The following is a 24,631-nucleotide window of genomic DNA, read 5'->3' as shown; positions in this document are numbered from 1 at the left end:
GATCTGGGGAAACGGAAGGGTTTCCAGCTGTTAGAACACCAGAAAGCAGCGTGGTCACCACAGCTGACGTGGGAAACCCTCAGGTGCGGAAGCCCCCACACAGGCTTGCCACCTGGAGCCAGCGGCCTGTGGGCCCACATGATCCTGTGCAAAACTTTACCTAGCTGTCAATACGGAGAGGCTGGGGGACTGTCCTACAAAAATTCTATCTTTGGCTTCTAAATTAAAACAAAACCAGACCAACAGAAAATCTCAAGAGACCTGGGGACAGCTTATTCTTTTCAGGTAACATTGGGCCAGAACTGGAAAGGGCCTGCCCTCGTCAGGCTGTCCTTGCCAGCTCAGTGCCGTCGCCATCGTCTCCATCGTTCCCCTCTGCTCATTGATGTTTCCTGCCTGTCAACATTTCAGTTTGTAGCGCCAGTTTCCAGTAAGAAATCGAAATGAGGCGCATTCCCTACTGCCCGTGGCACAGGATGGCCACCCAGACAGAGCAGCAGCAGCCCCGACGGCTCTGCCCCCAAGCTGACTGCACACACCGAGCCCTCCGACTCTACCCAAGACAGGAGGAGGGGAGCAGCCCCTGGCTAGGCGGGAGTGAGGCCCAGTCCCAGGTCACAAGGGGTGGGATCTGGGTGGCGGGGCCTCGGTGTGCTCCTACCTGTATCTCCTCCTGGTACATCTTTAGGCTCAGATCGCTTTTGGTCCTCGATCTCCGTCCCAGGAACACCATGGAATTTTGCTAAAGAAGAGCAGAGGCTGCAGGGCTCTGCTGCAGAAGGGCGTGGAGCCACCTGGCCGGCTGCAGCAGGCCTCTCCCACTCCTGCCTTTTGGACCCACCCAGGAGGATGACCAAAGTGCAAGGTGATAGAAACTCGGGCTGGGGACAGGGACTGCTCCAAGCTAAACCCGGCCCCTGCATGTGACCGGGGGCCCTGGGGTGCTCCCGGGGCAGCTCACCTCATGCTTCTCCATCTGGGAGAGGACCCTGAGTAGCCGGGCAATGTCCGAGGCAGCTCCCCGCACCTCTCGGTAGAGCTCGAGGACAGCGACCAGCTCATCTTTGCTGATTTCCTTCTCAAGGGTGATGCCACTGTCAACTGCAAGAAGGGAGGGTGGGGGCGGGAGAGACTCTGGCCCAGGGCTGCCAACCTGGCTTGGTCTTGTTTGCCCATCCTTCCCCGACCCCTCCTGGGGCCGAGGTTCCCTCTCGCAGCCCAGCTCTGGAGCAGCGCGAGCGCCCCGCCCCGCGTCTTGCTAGCATTCTTTCCCCTCCCTCTCATTGGATGTCAGGACTGTAGGTTCAACCAGCAGCTTAGAGGACAGAGGGTTTCCAGAGGGAGTCTCCAAGAAAAAAGGAAGTGGGAAACAGCCAGATACCACAAAGATTTGGAAACAAGCAATAATAGGGAAGTGGTAGATCTGATGGAAAATTTGGAAAGAAAGAAAGGTTCATATGCAGAAAGCTATGCAACTGGAACAAGTGAGGCAATTATTAAAGCCAGGATAATCAGAAAGCTGAAGAGGGAAGTACTAGCGGACTCTGCAGTAAGCAGTATTTACATCATTTACATCAAGAAATGGTAGTATGAACATTTCATTTAGAAGTGTAGAGAAAACTAAAAGAAGAAAGAGCCGAGTGAAAAGTCTCTGGAGGGAGGTATGGGAGAAGAAAAGCAGAGCAAAGGACTGTTACTTTTCATAAAGCCTTTCTCTGCTATTTGGTTTTTCTTAAACTGTGACATGTATTTTTATTTTTAAATTAGATCATGAGCATTTTTTTGTCATTGTTTGAGAAGCAACGCAGATAAGAGATCCAGACAAGCCAGAGAGATGAATAGCCAGACTGCCAGACGCCCCAAGAACTGCCAGCCAGCCAGAGACAGAGGGTCAGACAGCAGCGGCCAGCACATGCCCACAGCACCGTGTCCCTGCACAGACCTTCTGAGTCCTTGTTCTTGCGGCTGTAGTTCATTCGGAAGACGAAAGCCTCAAGTATGAAGGCCACGATGATGGTCATCACCACCTGGTCAGAGGCAGAAGTGGGTGTGCGTGTGCGTGTGGGCAGCTGCCCAGCCCCACACCGACAGAGCCCAGTTGGCTGTGGCCCTGGGGCGCAGAGGCAGCTCTGGACATACCATGGTCACGATGTAAAAGGTCATGAAGTAGAGGCGGCTCCAGTGGGAAGTCTGCGAGGTGACACCTTCCTGGGGACAGAGGACAGTGGCCAGACAGTGAGTACCTGGGCAGGACCAGGCCACTGTCTGCTCCATGGCCCCCGACCACAGCCAAGCGTCAGTGGCTCTGGACAGTCCCTTCCTGACTTGCCTCTAGCTGTGGGTGCCTGAGGAGAGGGACCTCACTCCCTGGGTATGAATTCAGGACTAGCACAGACAGTCTTTATCCCGAAGAGGGAGGGGGCTTGAGAGAGTTTACAGAGCAGCAAAACAACCTCTCCTGATTGAGAAGACACCTCTGCACCAGTGGCAGACAGAACAGAGGCTCAGGCCAACTCCTGGCTGCTGGGGATGGCCAGGGTGGGAAAGAAAGTCCAGCCCAGCAAAGGTGGGCTACTGGCCAGTGCAGCACCGGCACAAGTCTCCGGGGGTCCAGCCCACACGGTACCTCCCCACCAAACACCAACCCAGTATGGCCCATGACCCCAGGCCCTGCAGGGTAGGGGGCAGCAGTACACCCACAGTGCAGAGGGGAGCCACGGAGCTGGCCTCAGAGGAGGTGACTGAGATCCTTACCATGATAATGTACCAGTTGTTGACCACCGTGAGCTCAAACAAGGTCACTGCCAAAGGGGAGGAAAAAAAAAAGGGTCTTGATCAGACCCACCTCTTTAAGGCCAATCTCAAGGGGCCTCTATTGGGAAACAGACTTGGCCCAGTGGTTAGGGCGTCCGTCTACCACATGGGAGGTCCGCGGTTCAAACCCTGGGCCTCCTTGACCCGTGTAGAGCTGGCCCATGCGCAGTGCTGATGCGTGCAAGGAGTGCCGTGCCACGCAAGGGTGTCCCCCGCGTGGGGGAGCCCCACGCGCAAGGAGTGCGCCCCTAAGGAAAGCCGCCCAGCGCGAAGGAGGGAGCAGCCTGCTGAGGAATGGCGCCGCCCACACTTCCCGTGCCGCTGACGACAACAGAAGCGGACAAAGAAACAAGACGCAGCAAATAGACACAGAGAACAGACAACCGGGGGGTGGGGGTGGGCGGGATTAAATAAATAAATATATCTAAAAAAAAAAAAAAGGGGCCTCTATCCCCCTATCCTCTGTACCGTGGGCCACACATCAGTACCCACACTGCCAGCTTGGGCTGTCCGCTCCTGTGAAGGTGCTACAGCCCTCCCTGCATGCTGGCTCTGCAGGGAGTACTGCTATTGTGGCGTGCTCACCAAAAGACATGCCCTTTGCCTCCAGGCCCATGACAGGCCAGGGCTGGGGCTCGGGTGTGGGAGGAGCAGCCAGAACTGCTCTGCTGCCGGCTGGGGATGCACTCAGGGCTCCCCCTCCTCTTGAGAAGGCCCACCAGGCCTCTCCCTGGAAACTGGAGCAGAACTGTGGTGGGCTTGAGCTGGGGGCTGGCGCAGGGTGCCGGGGCAGTGTTGTGCCTGGGTCACCCCTTGTGACAAGAGGCATTGGGCACCTCCCGCCCAGCTTTGGCATGAAGCCCTTCTCCCAATTGGGGAAAAAATACCTAGAAATGGAGTAAAATCTGGTCTTTCCTGGGATGTGGCCTGGACTCCACCCTGAAGCTGGGCAGACTTTCCCCTCCACCAGGGGCAAAGAGGAAAGGACAAGCAAGAGTGTGGCAGACAGTTCGGGAGGGATGGTACTGGACAGCTCTGCTATGCCACCTCTGGGGAGCTGCGGTGACCAAGGTAGTACACCCAGGGACATTCCACCTGTGACTTCTCAGCTTACCAAAGCTGTTGAGGACGTTGTCAAAGTTGTTGAGATAGTAGTAGCCTTCCTCCACGACAGTCCTGTTGCCAACAGTGTGATTGGCCCAGCGGTAGGCATCTGCCACTGTGCTCGTACTGGCCGGGAGGACAGAGGGAGAAGAAGGAGTCACTAAACAATCAGTCACCCCGAGAGGACAAAAAGCTCCAGTGGGCCGAGACCTAAGGGTCTCTCTGCCTGGCCTTGGCCTTGGGCCCTTTCTGGCGAACCCTCTGGTGGAACGCTCAGGAGGGCCGTCCTCAGCATCTGGCCTTAAGGGAGGAGCTGCCGCGCCTGCCCCAGTCTAAGGGGTGCCCTCGGGGCTGGGTGCTACGTAGCAACCCTGGGGCAGGAAGGGCCTCCACGGGGTCACACTGGGACTTCGCCCAAGCCTGTCACATGTTTTAACAGGTTGTTCCCACTTTGAAGACATCTTATTTGCCACTTTCGTTCCAAACCTTTAAGGCCGTTCTGATAAAATCCATGCTAATACTTCTAAAAGCCAGTCCTCGGACCCCCAGGGAGCTTGTGCAGAAGGTAGTCCTGAGCCTCTTGCAGACATACCAGATCAGAAGCAGGTATGGGGTCTGGAATTTGCCTTCTTAAGAAGTTCCCTGGTGATTCTGATGCAATTCAAAACTTGTGAACCATTGCTAGACTTCTGGTTCCCAGCTCAGTTTGATACTCAAAACAGCTCTCAGTATCTTTGGAAACTGTTTTTATTATCAGTGCTTGAGATCATAAGACCAAATTTTAAAGAGAACACAGCGACATGAGAATGAATGGCAGAGGACACCGATTTATCGATTTATCGTGCAGGCTCAGGAGACAACAAGGAGAAGGGAGGCTCCACTTCTGCCCTTTCCTCTGCACTTCCAGCTGTCTTATCCTCACAGATGGCCCTGGGAGACGTGTCTGCCTATGTCTCCAGCCAAGCCTGAGAGAAGTGGGAGGAAGCCATAGGCCCAGGCTCCTCTTGTTTTGGGGTGCCTCCAGATCTCTGCCCAAAGGGATGCTAAAGGAGGCCCAGGGAGTAGGCTGCCAGACCCTGCCTGGGGAGGAAAGTCGCCGAGATGTCTACACTCAGAGACGGCCACCTAATGCAGAGCCCTCGCTGCGCTGACCGCTCTGAAGTAAAGCAAAGCGATTCCCAGGGCCTGGCAGGGTGCTGTGACTTGTGTCCCTGGGGACCCTGAGGCCATGAGGGACCCAACAGCCGGGATCCAAGGTCAGTGTGCGGGTCGTAGCTCTGGTCCTTGGAAGTGCAGGTGGCCTGGGCAGGCCTGGGGCCCCATTGCACACTCACTTGCAGCAGTTGGGGTAGAGGATTCCACAGAAGAATTCCATGCCCACGATGGCAAAGGAGTAGTAGAAGATGAGCAGGGTGAGGCCCAGGCTGGGGAGAAGGGACAAGAGGCACAGGGTGATCTGGGGCCAGGCAGGCGAGGCCAGCTGCTCCGGCGGCCCCGGCATCCTCAGACCCACTGAGCCGACGGGCAAGCCATGCCCCTCGCCAGGTTACCGACGGAGAGTGCCTGCAGGGAAGGGGCCTCATGGTTCAGGTCTGGGGTGGAAAACGGCTCGAATCAGGACTATTAATGATGCCCCTTTACCAGAGAGTTACCCCTTACCTGTGAAGGTAGGCTCACAGGTGACCCCTTACCTGTGAACGTAGACACAGGTGATAAGTGAATTGACAGCTCCCTGCCCTCCCTACCAAATATTTCAGACAGGCCAGTGGAGAAAACGGTGCCAGGGACACCTGTGGTGGTCAGGATTCCATCCTCCCTGAAGGCCCTCCAGACCCTCAACTGCGGCCCTTCTCAGGGCCCGTCTCAGCCCTGCTGCCCCTGCGGCATGTCTCACGAGGCAGGGCAGTACCTGGCCATCCGGGGCAGCAGCTCAAACATGGTGTCCAGCACATTGCGGTAACGCTTTTTCAATTTAAACAACCTGAGCAAAGGAAGAGCACATGGTCACTTTCAAACGGAAGGAGCGACAAGGCCTCAGCTCCGTCCTTCGGAACAGGCCACTGTGGAGGTGAAGACAGGCTCAAGGGCCCCTTGGCAGCCTGATGTCACCTCCCTCCCAGGGCTCCGGAGCCGCCTGCTAGCTGCTTTGCTCAGGCGATTGATGCACATGGTAGGGGGTGGAGGCGGCACCAGGACATCGTGGCCAGATGAGTGCCTCTCCTGAAGCACAAGAGCCGTCCCGTTTCCCCTCTCATTCACGCTCCTCACAGCACTTTCCTGAGGTGAGGTAGCAGTGGTGATTTGCCACCGTTTACAGATGAAGCTGGGAGGTTCCGAGGGCAAGGCCTTGCTCAAGGCAGTGCAGCCTCCCCGAGGCAGAAGGCAGCGAACCCCGTGACCACCGAGAGGGTGGCGCGAGGCCACTGGCGCTGAGGGAGCAGGCCCTTTCTCCAGAGAGCAGCCCTGGACCACTGCCCCAAACCTTCACCTCTCCTCCCAGAGGGGAGCCCAGGGACTCTGGACATGAGTCGGGCTGCTACTAGACATGCAAGGAGAAACCCAGGCTTAAGACAGAGGCCTCAGGGGCCCTAACCAGGGGACGACACTGAAAGCCACAATCTCCGAAACACCCACAGGTCTGTCAGTGGACCAGCGCTTTACCCATTTCCTACAAAGGGCCCTGGGGCAAAGGTGGGAATGGTGTGAGGGTTTTTCTTTCAAGTGGCTGTGCTAGAAAAGCATCAGATTTGGGCCAGACGAGGTACCCCTGGCCTTCAGAATCTGCGGCTCTGATGAGTCTGAGCACGCCTGGCTCTGTGGTGGCAGGTGATACCAACTAAGGCAGAGTGCCCGGTTGGGACCTGTGTCTTGAGGCAGCCAGGCCGAGCCCACCACCCTCGGGGTGACACTCTGACTCCTCTGGCACCTCTGTAGGGACAGTGATGTCTTCTTCTGGTTCCTTCCCAGACCAGCTCCAAGGCCTCTCCCCCCCCCGCCGACCTCCCCCCAGCCTGAGCCCACCCGTCACCTCAGCAGCTGGAGGGGACGCAGGACCACTATGAAATAAAACGGCTCCATGTTGAAGGCCAGAGCCAGCAGCCCCAGGAAGGCGAATGCTGTGACAGAGAAGTCGAACCTGTGAGAAAGGGATGAGGCATGGTCCATTCGGCCCACCCCTCAGCCTCCCACATGACTGCTCGGCAGCCTCCCTGTTCTCAGTCCCACTTTCTGAGGAGTCCAGACACCGACAAAGTCAAACACTGGGCGCCCAGCAGCAGCCTCGGCCGGCAATTTCCTTCCACCATGGGGTTCTGGGGTTAGCCCTCGCACATGGCACACACTCAAGTTCAGGCTTCCAAGCTGGCCCTGGGGCCAGGAAGGCTGGGGGCCCTCTCCTGAAGCCGACCCTGGTCTGTGAGAGCAGAGGGAAGCCCCCGCACCCGAGGCAGCGCTCCTTCAGAACTTCCTGAGGGAGGGGGACGGTCTTTGGCTAAGACCCCTCCCACCGGGAAGAGCCAGCCCTTCCTGAAGACAGAAGGGCTTCTTTCCCCTCCACATGTTGAGACCCTGAAAACAGCAAAAGCACGTCTTCACTGTTCCTCCCAGGTTCATCCTATTTCTTAACTTGCTTTACCCTCAGACCCAAGACCTTGTGAGTAGGGCCTGATTCCACAGCTGAGTTAACTTCAAGGGGCCGGGTGAGCACGTGACCAGCCCAAGGTCTCTGGGGAGTGGGGGAGGCACTGGGGTCTCCTCACTGCCAGCAGCTTGCTGCTCACAGGGGAAGGTGTGGCCCTCTCCCTGTGGATGTTAGGGCTTTCATTGTCAGGAAGGGTGTGAGGTGAAGTGGCTCATCAGAGCCTACCCCCGCAGGGACTCAGGAGGCCGTTTCCAGGAGGGCTGGCATAGGGGCCCCAGGGGCTGAAGAAAGGAGGCACCCCTCAGCCGCAGGCAGAGCCACACCTGAGAGAGCGAGGGCCCGACCTGCCAGAGCCTGCGGGGGTGTGCGGGGGTGTGGGGAGAGGAGCCATGGCTTTCATTAGAGTCTCAGAAATGATTAAGAAACAAGCTCTCCACTTACAGATTCCACCCAGAGGACAGGTATTCCATGGGCCCCAAGCCGGCAACCTTCAGGAACAGCTCCACCCCATAGACTGCGAACAGGAGGAGACAGTGAGCAGCAGCGCCCCCGCCTCCTCTCCCGGGCTCAGCCTGCCTCAGTTTCCTCGCTACGGCCCCTCAGCTGGTCTCCAGCCTCCCTATGAGTCTCATGCTCCACACTGAGCCGGGCCTGCCCAGGTCCCCCTGCGGGCATGCGCTCAGGAAGAAGGCCAAGCCGAGGGCTGTGACCTGGGAGACAGGCTAAGAGCGCACGCCCTTGCCCCCTTCAAGAACAGCCCAGCCATCCATCTGTCCATCCAACAAGTGTTTCCTGAGACGTCTTCTGTGCCTGGCCTTGTGCTGAGTGTGCAGCAGAGAACACGTGGACAGTGCAGTGCCTGCTTGCACAGAGCTTACCATCTGGGACGAAAGACCAGCCAACAGGTCATGGCAGTACAGTTGTTGTGTACAGGAGGAGCAAAGTCAGGCAGAGAGGTGAGGCAAGCGGAGGAAACAATCGTGCAAAGATGCAGAGGTAAGAAAGGGCACGGGCATGTAGGGGCAGCAAGGCTGGAGAGTGGAGCGAGGGCAGCAGGTGCTGCTAGCAAGAGATGAAACTGAGGAGCAGGGGACAGGACGTGTCCTGCCAGGCGGGTGAATCACACAGGGATCTCGGCTGATCCTGAGGGCAATGGAGGGCCACTAACGAATTTTAAACAGGAGCAGGATGGAATCAGAATAAACTTCTGCTCCGATCTCCTTAGGGTGTCCTGTTTCGGAGACAGGAGATTCTAAACCAGATGAGAGCTCGCCTGGCCAGGGATGAGAATAAGCAGTTCAGCAAAGCCATGGCAGAAACTTACTGGTGAGAAAAACGAGGTAACTCCAGGGCACATGTTTGGAGAAGAAGTTCCCACCTGGAAGACAGAGGAGGAGCAGCTGAGGAAACCAGGCTGGTACATGGAAGGAGCGCAGCCTGTCCCCCAGTCGGGACTCACCTTTCAGCATGAACGTCTCCACAAGGATCCAGAGCCCGTTGATGGCCACCACCAAGTCTGCAAAGAGACAAGCCCGTGAAAGACAGGATGGGTGGGCTGGACTTGAGGTCACAGCTATAGTCCCGAGGGGCTCCTAGGAACTCTGGGGGATGCGGAGAGCAAGGCTGCTCCACATACACACACTGATAGATGATTTCTTTCCACTACAGCTATGAATTTCTAAAAACTCCTTCTATGTCACTGTAGGAATGCCAGTTAAGACATTTCAATAAACCCTATAGATTACTCCAAGGCAGCATAAAAGATGGACCACATACAAAGTGTCCAAGTATTGAAAACATTTGTTTTCTCCTAGGGGTGTGGCTTTATAATGAATTTATAACTGCAAGAGCTGCTTAGAAGAATTGCATATGCATTCATTTAACCTTGCACCTAGTACTTCCATTTTGAGTGACCCAGCCTAACGATATGCTAGCAAAAATACAAAATTTGTATACCCAAAGCTATTCACTGTAGCACTATTTGTGATAGCAAAAGACTGGAAACAATCTAAATGATCATTAATAAGGGAAAAGTTGAATGAACTATACTACTACACAAATTGGCATGCTACCTCTCCCTCTAAAAGGAAATGAGGATGGCTCTATATTTTACTATGGAGTGCTCTCCAGCATCTATTGGTAACTGAAAAAAGCAAGGCAGAGAAAGGTGAAAGAAAATAGAGTGCTATTATTAAGACAAGGATTTATGCACATATACTACAGGATCCACCTGTAGTAAGAACAAAAGTAACAGAAGGAAAAACCATAAAAAAAGTTACTCATTGGGGGAGGTGATGGAGATAGAAACCAACCTTCCTCACATATACTTTGTTTAGTAGATTTGACTTTGGAAACATAGAACTTTAAAACAAAATTAAATGTAAAAAGCAATCCCTAAAAATAAAAAATGAAATAAAGAAACCTAAGTGTATAACCAGTTGGTGACATACTCACATGGAGAGGAACTATTCCAGACAAACTTAAAACACAGTAATCTGATTGTAAATTCCTGGAGTGATATACCCCAAATACAAAAAGGACTGTTTAAAGGAAAACAAAACCAAAAACAAAATGCTTCTCGTAATAAGACAGTGGGAGCTGTGCTGGCATGGTGCTTCTGAGACGACTGGGTGCACTGTGGTCAGGGGAGTGATTGTGTTGGTGTTGTTGGGAACTTGGATTTTTGGTATAGGAGCAAGGAGATAGATATGGAAGATTGATGCAGTTAGGTAAAAACCTGATAGTCCTGAATTTGAATTAGAAATGTCAGGATTAACTCACAATATATTTTACTTAGAAAAAAAAATCCTAGCTCTGTTCAAAGAAAAGGCCTAGAAATAATAATTCCAAGGAATTAGCACCCCTTGTGCTCCAAATCGTGGTCTTTAAATTCAATTTCCCACTAAAAGGAACCAGGGTTCCTTGGAAAGACTGAGTCCAATCAAGCCTCCAGATCAGTTCTGTTGGGCAGTTCCTCAGAAGTCTAATTAGAATTACCATGTGACCTGGCAATTCCACTCCAAGGCATATAAGCAATAGAACTGAAGCAGGGATGCAAACAGATAATTGTGCACCAATGTTCACAGAGGCATTATTCTCAAGCTCCAAAGTGAAACAACCCAAGTGTCCATTGACGAATGAATGAATTAACAAAACGTTGTCTATCCATACAATGGAATGTTATTCAGCCAGAAACAGGAATAAAGTATTGATGCATGCTGTAACGTGGATGAATCTGGAAAACATGCAAAGTGGAGCGAGCCTGACAGAAAAGGACAAATATAGCACGATCCCAGGTACGTGAAGTATCTAGAATAAGCAGTCACAGAGGCAGACAACAGACTTACCCAGAGCAGGGGAAGGCGGGAACGGGGAGTTAATGCTGAATGGGCACAGAGTTTCTGTTTGTAGTGTTGAAAAAGTTGTGGTAATGGATGATGGTGATGGTACACAACATTGTAATGCCACTGAATTGTACACTTAGCAATAATTAAAATGGCAAATCTTATGTTGTATATATGTTACCACAATAAAAAACTTTGCTGAAAGTAAAAAAAAAAAACACCTGCAGATATTATCTCTTGCCCCTCCACCTTCCAGAGGACTCGGGAGGAAAGGGCCTCGAGCTGTGATAGTTCACACTTACACATGAAGTACTGGAAGGCCTTGGACTTCACAAGGATATTAATTCCTATTTGAAGAGAAGAAATGTTAGTCAAAACCTACATACGAGGTCCCCTACCACAACTTCACACATTTAGGCAACCAAGGTGCTCACACACACAGTGCCACATGGCGCTGGCGGGAAAAGGCTCTGTGGAGAGCCCGGAGTCAGGGCTGGGTGGGACGAGGTTCTGGGGACCCCTGTCAAATTTCAGCTGCTGCTCCCCTCAGTCTGGGACTATTTAGGCCCCACCTCGCGTAACTCTCCTCTCGGTGGACTAAGAAGCGCTCTATAGAATATGGGGTAACAGTGCCCAAAGGCCTGGCTGTGGGAGACACCATGGCACAGAGCAGCAGCTCTGTCCTTTCATCAAGGCCTAGATCCAGGTCGCAGCCCATGTGCGCAAGAGCAACCCTGTGAGTCAGCGTCCCTGCAGGGAACATCTAAACTGCCAAGAAAGGGGCATTTCAAATTTTAGGCCATGTAAGCACTAGCCAGGATCACATAAGCTAGCTATGCATCCTGCCATAAGAGGAAGTTCAAAATACATTATTAGACAAAAAAGCTGGTCTATAGAACAGAAGATATAATGGAATCCTATTATTTTTAAAATGCACAGAAGAATAACCCAACAACAAAGGGAAACACAACAGAGAAGTAACAGTGGATTTCTCTGGGTGGTAAATTTTCATTTTCTTTTTATCAGTGGACTTTCTGCATTTTCTTCAATGCATACCTACTGCTTCTTTATAAAGAAAGAAAAATCCACAAAATGTCTTTTGGTTCAAAGTTTCCAGTTTCCTTCCTAGTCCCACATGTCTTTTGCTGTGGGGTAACTGTGCACAGACATTCAGACACACAAATGCACACATGCTCCAAGCAGGCACATCCGAGGCTTGCCTCTAGTCTCTTGCCACCTCCATCTGTCCCCAGGTGCCAAAATGCCACACTGGCTTAAGGTCAACCTTACCTTTGAAGATGAGGAACACTGTCCTGGGAAGCTCATCGAACCAGTGCTCTCGATTTCTCTTTGCCTGGCCAGGAGACAGGAAGAGGGGGTGTAAGGGTCAGTGATGAGACCCTAGCCCCGGTGCCCAGGATGCCAGCTTTCCTTCCTTGCTTCCCAGCTCACTGTGGGGGCCAGTGGAAACACCCTGGGATCTAAATAACGACAAAGACAGCTGGGGATCACTGAGCGTTTACAAGGTGCTGGAACCTGGGCCACGCCCCTGCACAATAAACACTTCTGTAGTAGGTGTTATCATTCTCACTTCCCACAGGTAAGGCAAGCTTTGGGAAGGGTTGATAACTTGCCTGGTATCACACAGTGACTAACAGGGCCAATGTGAGATGTGGGGCTCCTAATTACAACATTACATGGCAAATAGAAGGAGGCTGGGGGTCATCAGGCTGAGTTGTTCTCCAGGGAAGGTGCTAGAACCCAGGAGCCCACTCTGGAGTCCACTCGCCCACTCCCTCCCTGATCTCTCAACGGCACCCACCTTCCACTTCAAAGCAGCAACTTCATAGATGTCATAAAAGTCCTTCAGGCTGTCATTGAAAAATGAAAAGGCAAAAAAATCAGAACACCTTCTCATTAAGTCTGGATGCTCTCATTCTCCTGCCTGGTTAGAAGAGGGTAGGGTGGGACACCTGTGAGACCCAGCTCACCTGGAATGGGGGCGCCTCACCACAGGTATTCTGATCTCCTTTTCCAAGTACTATGAATACTGACTCTACACTTACACTGACTACTGTGTTTCGATCCCCCTTGGAGAGACACAGTCCCTGGAGTACTAAAATTCTCAGATGGACAGAAACTTTGCCTCTTTAGCGGAGGACCCAGTGGAACAACTGGCACTGGGAGTTCAGCCCCAACACAGCTCACTCACTTGTCCGGGCACAGCAGGCCTGCTGCCTCCTCCACCAAGGAAGGGGTGGAGGTTTGCATCAATTGCACGGAAGATCCGTGGAGTCACGGAGCTCTCGGCAGCTCTCCGAGGCTGCGCCAGGTGTGCGTCTAAAGGCGCGTGTTGCCCCTCCCTATCTGGCCCCCGGTTGGGCTGGTGAGTCAGGGCCTCCCACCGCCAGTGCCTCCGTCCCTTCCCACAGCTTCTACAGGAGCTGCTTCTGGGAAAACGGGGCTCTCTTGCTGCTGGAGCTGCTCAGGGGGTGGGAAGAGCCTGCTCACGAACAAACCCGGCACAGAGGAGAGCAGGGCTGGGGACAGGAAGACACAGATCCCTGACGCTGAGGGCCAGGTGTATCCCGGACGCTTCCATTTCATGAGCCAACACTTTCTTTTTTGTCAAGCCAGTCTGAAATGAATTTGGATTGGACTTTGTCCCTTGCAAAAAGAACCCTGATGAATACAGTCTACATGTATAAAAATCCCTGGAAAAAAAAAAAAAGAAATCTATAATATGCCTCTTTGCCTGCCCAGTCAGTCCCTCTGGTGAGTGGCTTGTCTGGCCATGCCATCCCCACCTGGCATCGACTCACCTGAGCAGAGGTGTATTGCTCTGATTCAGGGCCTTGAAAGTAAGATAGCGCTCCCTCGCACTCATCCGGGGCTTGTAGAACCGCATCAGGCCTTCAAACTGCCTGTAGGAGATGCCAGCAGGCCTCTGAGGAAAGAGGAAGACTGCGATGCAGAAGGCAGAAAGAGACAGTCCCAGGCGGCCCCTTCCCTGAGGGCTGCAACTCCAGATGGCAGGATGCTGTTTTGTTCTCCCAAGGACAGGACTCCTGGTCTCCAAAGCCACTGGCCCCACTAAGGACCAAGCCCGCTCCTGGCCGGCCCCTCTCCCTACCCGCTGGCTGACGAGCAGGCGGTAGGCATGCTGGATGGCGGTGCGCTTATGCAGCAGCAAAGACTTGAATTTGTGTTTCTCGATGTCATTGAAGGTGTCGAACACCACGGCCAGGAGCTGGGAGGGAGAAGCACCGAGTCATCTCCCACTGCAGGGTGGGCCTCCAGCAGTCGGAGAGTTTGTCCTCTGCCTCCAGGCAGGGCTGTCAACCACCAACCCCAGAGCACAGGCTTGAGGAGACCCTCTCTCCAGCACCTTGAGGCACAGGAAGTGTGTCTCCAACTCTCAACAGAGGACAGCTGTTCACGGCCTCTTATAAATGATCTTGCTTCAGATATATTAAAATTGTCCCCAGCCTCCCCTTCTTGCCACCCTACCATGACCCAGGGGGCAGTTTTCTCAGGGGAAAAGAAAGCAGTGAGAGGAACACACCTGTGCCCCAAGCCCAATCAGCTGGCCCTGAGGCTCAGGGGAGGCTCTGTCCATCCTGGGCCCACTCCCTGTCCAACCTTCAGGGCAGGAAGGGACATCACTGTGCTGGATGTCCCTCCTGTTCCCTGGTTGCCTCTCTTTTTGTCACAGCTTTGTGCATAGTGCTGACATGAGAATGGAGAGACCTGCACTGGAGGGCATAACATTCTGGAATTGCCCAGCACCGAAGGCAGGCAGGTCAGCGGATTCATAAGGCAGTCTGCATTCTCAGAGAGGGATGGGAGGGCAGGGGCAGAATTCCAAAGAATCCTATTGGGGAACACTGTACCTTCAAAAATATTTTGAAGGAACTCTTATTCTTTCTACACCTTCATATTGGTCTCCCATTTTTTCAAAGGTCAGCAAACCTTTTCCTGTGGTATCTGTTGCAAGTATCAACCCTGTCATAGCACCAAATCAGCCATAGACAATACATGAATAAACGAGGGTGATTGTGAGCCAACAAAACCTCCTTCATGAAAAACAGGTGGCAGGCTGGACTGGGCCAGCAGGCTGTAGCTTGCTGACTCCTGGCCCTATAGTTTCACAGCTCTGAGGATATCACAAACAAGTCAATTAGACATAATACATTTTTCTGACTCAAAACTAACATTATGTAAGAACTATAATATGTACAGAAAGTATCCAGCATATTTCCTTTTGGTTTTGAGGTCTTAAAAACAAAAAACTATTTTCCTTTTTAAGGCCTCAAATTTTCAGGTGATTTCACAAGTCTACCTTAGAGAAAGCATTTTCTATTTCTTCTACTGGGCCTAACCATGGTGAGAGGTGTGAGGATGCTCTTCAGAAGTAGAAAATTAAATGCAAGAGTATCCAAAGCCACCATCACCCCCAATAATCTGGCACTGACTGAGCTCGGTGCCAGCCTAGGAAGTGACCAACAGCAGGGAGCATTCCTGGGGCCTGGCTGAGCCTCTGCAAACACAGACAACATTCTCACATTCTCAGAGTGCACAGCTCTATGGAATGTCTTCTATATTGGAATTTCTAATGGTTCTTGATAAATGGGTTGAATATATAAGATGTTCTCAGCAACACACTGAAGTAGCTGAGAACAGAAATCAGGCTTTCCTGGCCCTGCCACTTCTGAGTTGTGCAGCCTTAGGCAAGTCACTCTGACAGCCTGACCCTCAGTCTCCTCATCTGTAAGCTGAGAGTCAACTGTCAGTTTACAGATGTCAGGTTAAATCATTTCATCCTCATATGTAACTCTGCATAGTACCTAGCTAAGACAGTAAAGGCCAGATTTTATAGTTTTGATAACTTATGTTTGCTGTGAGAATGAAAATGTCCCAGGATGGCCTTGGCTTGCATTATAGCGCTATCAGCAGCGGAGGCAGCAGCACTAACCCAGTGAAGCTTATATCACTGGAAACCAGCTGAACTCCCCAAGTTCTCCCAGCACCACATTTCACTAAAAGCCCTGGACTTCCTCCCTCAGAGTTCTGCTCTTGGGGGCTGATGGAAATCCTACTTGTCCACTGCCCGCTCAGTGCCGTGTGAGTCAGGCAGCTGCTTGGGCAGAGCCAGAGGCTCGGCCACTCACCAGGTTCATGATGAAGTACAGCTCGATGGAGAGGTACACGATGAAGAAGACGCAGGACCAGGGGCTCCGGGAATACGAGGGCATCATCACATCTGGGAAGCTGTGTTTCAGAGTGTTACCCAAGGCCCTGCATCTGCTCGCCTGCACCGCCTCGAAGGCCGGGGCTGCCTTCCCAGCTTCCATCCCCCACTCCCACTACTCTCGGTCCATGGGCTGTGTGGCTACTCGTGCCCACCTTATTATCAGGGGTTCCCCAAACACCTCTCTTTGCTGAGAGGGGGATACATTTGCTGGAAGGAGAACAAGGCCCGGGGCACCAGCAGAGGGCACACGCTAAAGGAAACTTACTTGGCTGTGGTCAGAAGGACAAACAGACTGACAATGCTGTTCTCCAGGGTGTTGAAGTACTGTGAGGGAAAAGGAGTTGGAGGAACAGGCTGTGGCCAGCCCCAGAGCATGCCCCTTCCCCGCCCACAGCCGCCTCAAGTGCCCGCCTCCACCAACTCCTTCTGCTTCCCAAGGCATCCCCAAGGGATGGCACAGGAAAGAGCCAACATGGGTGTCCAGGCCTCTGCCTTCCTGAACTCAATGCTTCTGGCAGAAGCACACAACTGACTTTGGGATTTTGCTCCCAGAGAATCACATGCTTGGGCAATTAGCTTGGCTTTCCTCCTTGGCTCTTTCTCCAAAACGTTCCAAACTTGATCCTGGACACATCCCTCTCAAGGATAAGAAAAGGGTTCCCTGGGCTCTCAAGGAAGGAACGTGCTCAAGTCTGTTGATAGGGAGCATTCGGGTGCCAAAGCTGAGATGAGAAACCAGATAGGACAGCCTTCCTGAGAGGGCTACAGGGCCATCCCACCCACTTTTCCGGGGGAAAAGGTCTCCATGAAAGTGAGAGGCAGGCCAGTGAGGTGATTACTTACGGGGTCTGAAGGATTAGGAGAAAACAAGTAGAAACCTAGAAGGTGGTGGAAAAACAAATCGAAAGGTCTAGAACACAAGAACTCCAACAGAGGTTCACAGTAACACTATTCACAATTGCCAAAAGGCAGAAATAGTCCGAGCAGCCATCAACAGATGAAGGATAAACAAAGCACTGGAAGGAAGCCATGAAAACAATAAAGTGCTGGTACGTGCTACGGTGTGGATGAACTCAGAGAACATGCTCAGTGGAAGAAGCCAGATGCTGAATTCTACTTACATGAAATAATCTAGAACAAGCATATTCATGGAGACAAAAAAGCAGATGAGAAGTTCCAGGGACTAGGGGGAGGGGAAATGGGGAGTAACTGCTTAATGGGAACAGAGTTTCTGTTTGGGATGATGAGAAAGTCTTGGTAATGGATGGTGGTGATGGTTGTATGATATTGTGGGTGCAATGAATGCCACTGAATTACACACTTAAAAATGGTGAAAATAGCAAATTTATGTTACATGTACATTAGCACACATGCAAAAAAGTGCTAGAGCAGTGGTCACAAACCCAGAGGTCATGGGACAAATAAATGCAAATGAGTGCAGTGGGCCAAGGAAGCACAACAGAGAAGAGTGGGGCCTACAGCAGCCTGCAGAGCACGTACCTGCCTAGAGGGAGCGCGGGAAACTCACCGAGGACGGCGAAAATGACCATGAAGAAGAGTAGCAGCAGGAGGATGTCTGCAAAGGGTGGCAGAGACTGGAAGATCTGCCGCAGGTTGCTGGGGAGAAAAACAGGCCAGCTGGGGGGATGTCGGGCCTGGGGCAGGGCCCAGCGTGCCATCAGGGACTCCTTGGTGATTTGGGGATGTAGACCCAGAGCACCCATGTGGCACTGTGCTGAGTTTTCTCTACAGGAGCCTGAGATTCCCCCAGTCGTCAGGAGACCAGGGCAGGAAGGGGGCGGGAGGAACAAACCTGGCCACCTCCTCCTGGTCTCAAAGCCCAAGCAGGCAAGTGTACTACAAGAGAGGGACACAGCAGCAGGTGGCCAAAGGATGGTTTCCACAAGCAGGACATGGGCTGCGTGAAGCATTTCAGAGCTACCTCGTCCTAGGACACTAGTGTCCAGCTTTGAGGATGGGCACAAAATATAAATTACTAGTTCACTATCCCCAGCTGAAAGACCTCCCAGACAGAGCCTTCAAAACTAACTTCCCCTCTGGTATGGCCTGAGTCAGTCCTGGAGCTCTGCTGCAGGTGTCGGGTGGGCCTGCTGGAGTCACGTGCACACTGCTGAGGTCCCTGCTTTAGTTGCTACTACTGCTGCATTTTGGCAGATAATGTTTTAGAGAGAGGAGCCAGCCCCAGAAGGCTGGAGGTGGGGTGAGAAAGAGCCCTAGACCTGGAGTCAGAGAACCTCAGCTTCAGTGGGATGACACCAGTTTCCTCTGAGCAAATCCAATGGCAGAGGGTAGGTGAATGTGCTGGAGACCCTGCCCAGGGACCATACTGGTCTCAGGGCTACTGGCCTCCCAGGGACTGGCTCCACTGATCAGGAGGGTCAGACCACACCTGACAGCACCTGCTGAGCACCGCCTTCCCCAGCCTTACCGCCGGACGCCACCGCAGTACCGACAGTCCACCAGGAAAATGCAGCGCAGTGCCCGGGTCACCCGCACGTGGGATGTCTGCCGCACCAACACTACAGTGGCTTCCACGAACTGGACCACCAGCACGAAGGTCTGAGGGCAGGCACAGAGCACCATCAACTCCTCCAGTCGAGCCCTCCTCCGCAGCACCTACATGAAGGCTGCAGAGCAAGTGCCCGACATCAAGCAGCCCCAGGAGAAGACCTCCTCAGCTGTGGGTACATGGGTGTGACCACAGGAGAAGGAGCCCCAGGGAAGGCTGCTCCCAGCTTGCGCTGTGGAAGGAACAGGCAGAAAGGAAACACTGAAGCAAGACCCCCCTCTAGACTCCTACTCTGCCGATCCTGCCCGTTTAGCTCATCCACTTGCACCATGGAGTGACCCCTGGGGAGTCTGCAGTACATCTTGATTTCTGATTACTGAGGAACAATATCTTGGACAAGTGTGTGCTTTTTATGCTGCAAAGTACCACTCAGATATTTCTATTACACCACTCTCTGTTGCAGAGAGGTGTACAATGCTGGTTACTGAGCAGCGTGGGCCTGGAAGTCAGACAAACCTGTGATCCCATTCAGATCCCAGTCACTCCATCTGGCTGAATGCCAAATAGGGATAGTAACACACCTCCTTCAAGGTTGCCAACAGCACCTGCGTGGCAGGTATGAGACACTGACTCACATCAGCTGCTGTGAGCACACTACGACCACCAGAGCACCTGGCAAGGCTGGAAGCACCGTGAGGAAGGAACCTGGTTTTACACTGCTGAGCACAGGGGGATGATGAACTGAACCAAAAAACAGGCTTGAAGGCGGCAGGGGAGAAAATGCTGAAAGGAGATGGACAGACGGACGGACACATCACCTTGACCATGGTCCGTTTGTGGCGGATGAAGGTGTGGAGGCCCAGCCACCGCAACTTCATGCAGAGCTCAAATACCACCACCATCAGGGCAAACAGCTCCAGGGTAGCGTGGACCTGCAACCCAGAGGGGGTGCGAGAAGTCAGTCATTACCCCTCCCCTCGCAGGACCCGGAAAACTACCAGAGGACCTGCCCAGCCCAGCGCGTGCACGCATGCACACACACACCCCAGCGTTACAAAAGCCTCGGCCTGGATGGCCGGAGACAGCCTCGACAATGGAATACGTTTCCCAGAACACCTAAACATAAACTTGATATCCACGAAACAGATGATCCATAAAGAGAAGAATTACTAATAAGAATGGGCCAAAATTTTAAAAGTTAAAAAAAAGATAAAAATTTATATTTAGCCTTACCCAAGAAGGACTTCATATAATTTATAAACTACCCATAAAATATAGTAAAGAAGCCTGCATTAGGGGCCTAAACTTAAGAGTTCACTGAAAAAGAAAAATGAAGGAAAAAACACCAGAATTTAACTGAATATCCAAGAGTCCAAGAAAAAAAGGCTGCAAAGCAGACGGTGGCCTCCTGAAATTCTCACTGCCCCTTCTTGCTCATCTGGACAAAAGAACAAAAAGAGCACACGCATGACCCCCAAATGAGCCTTTCCACCTCGCGCTGACTGAAGGGACAGGGTCCCCCTTTGTTGTCTCACTGGCCCTTGACAAACAGTGTGGGTGATGATAAGGACCACAGAGGCACATCAAAACCAATGACCCCACCTCGGTCACAATGGTGTGAGAAGTGTCACGGCTCCGACCCCCATGGAAGCGTTGAGGAACCAGCAAGAAAAGGCAGAAACATCTTTCTAAAAGCTCCAGAAAACAGTTAAAGGACTGCAGTGAGAGGGCAAGCACAGAAAATGAAAAAGGCCACTTGATATTGGGAGGATCTCCTGGCGCCGTCACTGGCACAGCATAGAGCCAGCCCGCACGCCCTGAGCAGATCCCAGAGGGAGGATAATGATCCTTGTGCATGTACTGGGAGCAGGTATGTCTGGCCCGATCTGCCTGGTGGTGGCCCCAGGACCTTGGGGCATGAAGAAGGCAGTTCACAGACTCCTACAGATGCTGTGGGCTGGCAGTCCAGTGGCTGCCGGAGAGGCAAGGGACTGACAGCTGTAGGACTTACAAAGCAGTGCCTGGGACCATGAGGAAGTGGTTTCCCAGGGAAGATGGGACATTTGTGTCCATGTAAATGGGGGAATTCCTAGGGCCACACATGTATGACCAAGACAAAACGTGTATGGAGAAAAGCTCAGGGAGGCCCTGATGGGTTGGTCTGGAGCTATTCTCTAAACTCAACCTATTATAAGCCCTGAAGGAGAGCACTAACACAGTCCAGTCTGCAAAGACTGGCAAAGGTGTTTTCTTCCTTTCATTTATTTTGGTTATTTATTATTATTTATTTTATTTTTTATTTTTGTTAGCTCCTCACATTCAAGGAAAGCTCTGTCATGACACTAGCTGGATACAAGCTTAAGGAGCAGATGCCTTGGAATTTACTTCCAGTGATAACACTTAAAAATGTCTGGGATTCAACAAAGCTTACATTACATAGAAAGAAAAGTGATGGCACAGACAAAGCAGAAGACTAAAGTATTAGAAACCATCCATGAAGAGGACAAGACAGCACATACCAAAAATGTTAAAAACATGGTCCTAAGTTTGCTCAAAGAGTTAAAGGAAAACATGGACAAAGAAATAAAGGAAATAATCAGAAAACGTTAGATGAACACAAAGAGAATATCAATAGAGAAATGGAAATTACGAAAAGCAACCAAACGGAGTTGAAGACCACAGTAACAGAAAATAAAAATTCCTTAGAGGGGTTCAACAACAGATTAGAGTTGGAAAAAGGAAGAATCAATGAACTTGAAGAAAAGACAATTGAAATCATCCAGCCTGAGGAGTGAAAGACAGAAAAATGAAGAAAAGTAAAGGCTTACCTGATTTAAACATGTGGGAGAGGGAGTTCCGTCTCCTGGGAAGCAGAGGGGCATTCAAGCTCCTGTAAACTGTGAACCCCAAAGCAACTAGCAAGCGCACACCCAGGACAAGGCACAGGCCTCGAAAGACACGGCTCTCTGAGTAGCTGTGGGCGGACATTCTGATAGGAGGGCTGATGCTCAAGAAAATCTTTCTTATCAGTAACTGGTTTCAAAATCAAGAAATGGACATCTCAGGGAATAAGTCCCAGACTTGACATTTTAAAATACTGAACTGTTCAGAAACAAAGAAAGAGGAAATGGTGGCCCATCTAAAGAAAAGAGGGTAAAAACCCAGAAAACACCAAAGAAGACGCCCAGAATGAGGATACACTGGAACAAAGACTTGAAAAAGTGATCTTAAAAATGCAGAAAGGGATTAGAGGGACAGAAAGAGCATGTCTCTCCTAGAAAAAAGCAGCTAGAGGACAGGCAGAGACTGTCTGGAGGGCTGCTCTGGGGCTCCGGACACCAGGGGAAGGTGAGACACCACCCAGAAGAGAGAGGGATGAAGGAAAGGAGTGTCAGCTAGCTGAAAAACCTTGTGAGTAAAGTTGGAAAAGTAACAGCAGATGCCCATCCTCCCACCTTCAGAGCAAATAGCAGCCAGCAGACTGCAGCGGCTGTGGACTGCAGGGGCTGCAGACTGAAGGGGTTGCAGGGATCCTCTTCCCCATGAAAGGGAAGAGGGAGGGACACAGCCTAGGCAAATTCAGTTTTGACCAGTGAACTTGGTCTGCTGTGTTGGAGGGGTTGCACATTTCCAGCCTGGGTGGGGCTGTGAAGGTAAAGAGCTAAAGATAATTTGCCTGCTCAAACACCCTCCCTACTGCTCTGGACTGGTTGCTGAGGAGACAGAGGGAGGGAGAGTGTGGGGGGCCAAGAGAAAACAGTTTTTGAGAAAGTTTCTTTGTGATACATGGCCAGTCTGAATGCATTCCTCCTAGTGCCTGGGGTCTGAGAGTTCTGCCAAAGAGTGCCATCTGCTGGCAGACCAGAAAAGTGTATGAAAAGGGAAAAATAAATAAAAGAGGCTTTCAGGTACCTTTACTGTCCCCCTCTCCAAGGCCCTTGAAGACTGGTCTCTGCCCCATTACTGGTGCTTAGCCCTCATTTGAGCAGTTAAACTGGGGCAATCCAAAATATTCAGAACAAGTTCAACTGAGAGTCAACCATGGTAGCGCATAGTTATGTAATAGTAAATCCGTAGGCAAGAAAGAGAAACTGACCATCAGGGTAAACTCAGCATCAGAACAGATGCCTAGACAACAGCAAAAACTAACAAGCCATTCTAAGAAAAACAGAGATATGACTCAGACAGAGGAACAAATCAAAGCTCCAGACAAAACAAAGGACTTGAAACAGCTAATCAATGAGGCTTATGCATATCACCGAAATCAAATCATGGAGTTGAAGGACAACATGGCTAAAGAAATAAAAGACATTAAGAAGATGCTGAGTGAGGACAAAGAAAATTTGAAATCTTGGACAGAAAAATAAAGAGCTTATGGGAATGAAAAGACACAATAAGTAAGATTAAAAATTCAACAGAGGCGCACAACAGAAGATTTGAAATCATGGAAGAAAGAAGTGATAGGGAGGAAGAACAACTGAAATTTGAAAGAGAAGAGCAAAAAGAGAAAAGAATGGAAAAAATTGAGCAGGGGCTCAGGGAGTTGAATGACAACACAAAGAACAACAACACACGTGTCGTGGGAGTCCCAGGAGGAGAGGAGAAGGGCAGAAAGAGTATTTGAGAAAATAATGGTTGAACATTTCCAAACTCTCATGAAGTCATGAATATACATGCCCAGGAAGCACAGCATACTCCAGCTAGAATAAATCCAACAGACCTACCTCAAGACACACAATATTCAGAATGCCAAATGCCAAAGATAAAGATGAAATTATGAAAGCAGCAAGGGACAAGCAAAACATAACATACAAGGGACGACCAATAAGACTTGTGCAAATTTCTCTTCAGAAATCATGAAAGCAAGAAGGTAACTGCATGATAAAATTAAGGTAGAGAAAAGGAAAAACTGCCAACCAAGAATTCTTTATCTGGCAAAACTGCCCTTTAAATATGACGGTGAGTTTTAAATAGTCACAGATAAACAGAAACTAAGAGTTTGTAAATAAGAATCTAGGTCTACAGGAAACACTAAATGTAGTTCTGCAGCCAGAGAAGAAGAGAGAGAGGCTTGCAGGAGAGTACAGGAGTGAAGACTATCAGAAGGGGTGACCAAAAAGGTAAAAAGATGGGCAAATGTAAGATATGACATATGAAAGCCAAAGGCTAAAATGATTGAAGTAAATAATGCCTTTACAATAATAAAATTGAATGTTAATGGATTAAACTCCCCAATCAAAAGACACAGGCTGACAGAATGGATAAAAAACACATGAGCCATCCACATGCTATCTGCAGGAAACTCACCTTAGACCCAAGGATGCAAAAAGACTAAAAGTAAAAGGTTGGAAAAAGATATTTCACACAAATAGTAACCAAAAGAGAGCAAGGATAGCTATACTGGTGTCAGACAAAACAAGACTTTAAATGCAAAATAGTGATAAGAGATACAGAAGGACATTATATATTAATTAAAAACAAAAAACAAAAAAACAATCCACCAGGAAAGAATAACAGTCATAAATATCTATGCACCTAGGGTGCCCCAAAATACATGAGGCAATCTCTGGCAAAACTGAGAGGAGAAATAGACATGTCTATAATAATTTTTACAGATTCCAATAGATTCCACATCAACAGAATAACTAGAAAGAAGATCAAGGATACAGAGAACTTGAACAATATGATAAACAAGCTGGGCCTGACAGACATATACAGAACTCTGCATCCCAAAACAGCAGGTTCTACATTCTTCTAAAGTGCTCATGGATCCTTCTCCAGGATAGACCACATGTTGGGTCATAATGCAGGCCTCAATAAATTTATGATGCAAAGTGCCTTTGAATATTCATAGCATAAAGAAGCTAGAAATCAATACACAGGAAGTGGAAAATTAGCAAATACATAGAGGTAAACAACACACTTCTAAACAATCAGTGGGTCAA

The 24,631-nt window shown here is 50.7% G+C and overlaps 1 protein-coding gene across 3 annotated transcripts in view; it reads right to left on the bottom strand.

Annotated features, from left to right (window-relative positions):
* Positions 1-24,631, bottom strand: part of TPCN1 (two pore segment channel 1) — a 99,916-nt gene that overhangs the window by 3,447 nt on the left and 71,838 nt on the right. For all 3 annotated transcript variants that reach the window (XM_004456148.4, XM_023588152.2, XM_004456147.5), the window contains 23 exons: positions 19,505-19,618; positions 18,606-18,736; positions 17,685-17,773; positions 17,000-17,034; positions 16,422-16,480; positions 16,074-16,173; positions 14,036-14,152; positions 13,725-13,849; positions 12,725-12,773; positions 12,193-12,256; positions 11,205-11,249; positions 9,018-9,074; positions 8,883-8,936; positions 8,000-8,072; positions 6,947-7,054; positions 5,828-5,899; positions 5,253-5,342; positions 3,929-4,044; positions 2,755-2,801; positions 2,140-2,208; positions 1,943-2,027; positions 962-1,101; positions 662-742 (listed from right to left, as the gene is read on the bottom strand). In XM_004456148.4, coding sequence (XP_004456205.1) covers positions 662-742; positions 962-1,101; positions 1,943-2,027; positions 2,140-2,208; positions 2,755-2,801; positions 3,929-4,044; positions 5,253-5,342; positions 5,828-5,899; positions 6,947-7,054; positions 8,000-8,072; positions 8,883-8,936; positions 9,018-9,074; positions 11,205-11,249; positions 12,193-12,256; positions 12,725-12,773; positions 13,725-13,849; positions 14,036-14,152; positions 16,074-16,173; positions 16,422-16,480; positions 17,000-17,034; positions 17,685-17,773; positions 18,606-18,736; positions 19,505-19,618 — 1,920 coding nt within the window. The remainder of the gene's footprint in view (positions 1-661; positions 743-961; positions 1,102-1,942; positions 2,028-2,139; positions 2,209-2,754; positions 2,802-3,928; positions 4,045-5,252; positions 5,343-5,827; positions 5,900-6,946; positions 7,055-7,999; positions 8,073-8,882; positions 8,937-9,017; positions 9,075-11,204; positions 11,250-12,192; positions 12,257-12,724; positions 12,774-13,724; positions 13,850-14,035; positions 14,153-16,073; positions 16,174-16,421; positions 16,481-16,999; positions 17,035-17,684; positions 17,774-18,605; positions 18,737-19,504; positions 19,619-24,631) is intronic.

The sequence above is a fragment of the Dasypus novemcinctus genome, chromosome 19 (assembly GCF_030445035.2).
Source record: "Dasypus novemcinctus isolate mDasNov1 chromosome 19, mDasNov1.1.hap2, whole genome shotgun sequence".
In the NCBI taxonomy this organism is placed as follows: domain Eukaryota; kingdom Metazoa; phylum Chordata; class Mammalia; order Cingulata; family Dasypodidae; genus Dasypus; species Dasypus novemcinctus.
Note: the sequence above shows the minus strand (reverse complement) of the source record. Positions and strands in the feature narration are given on the sequence as shown.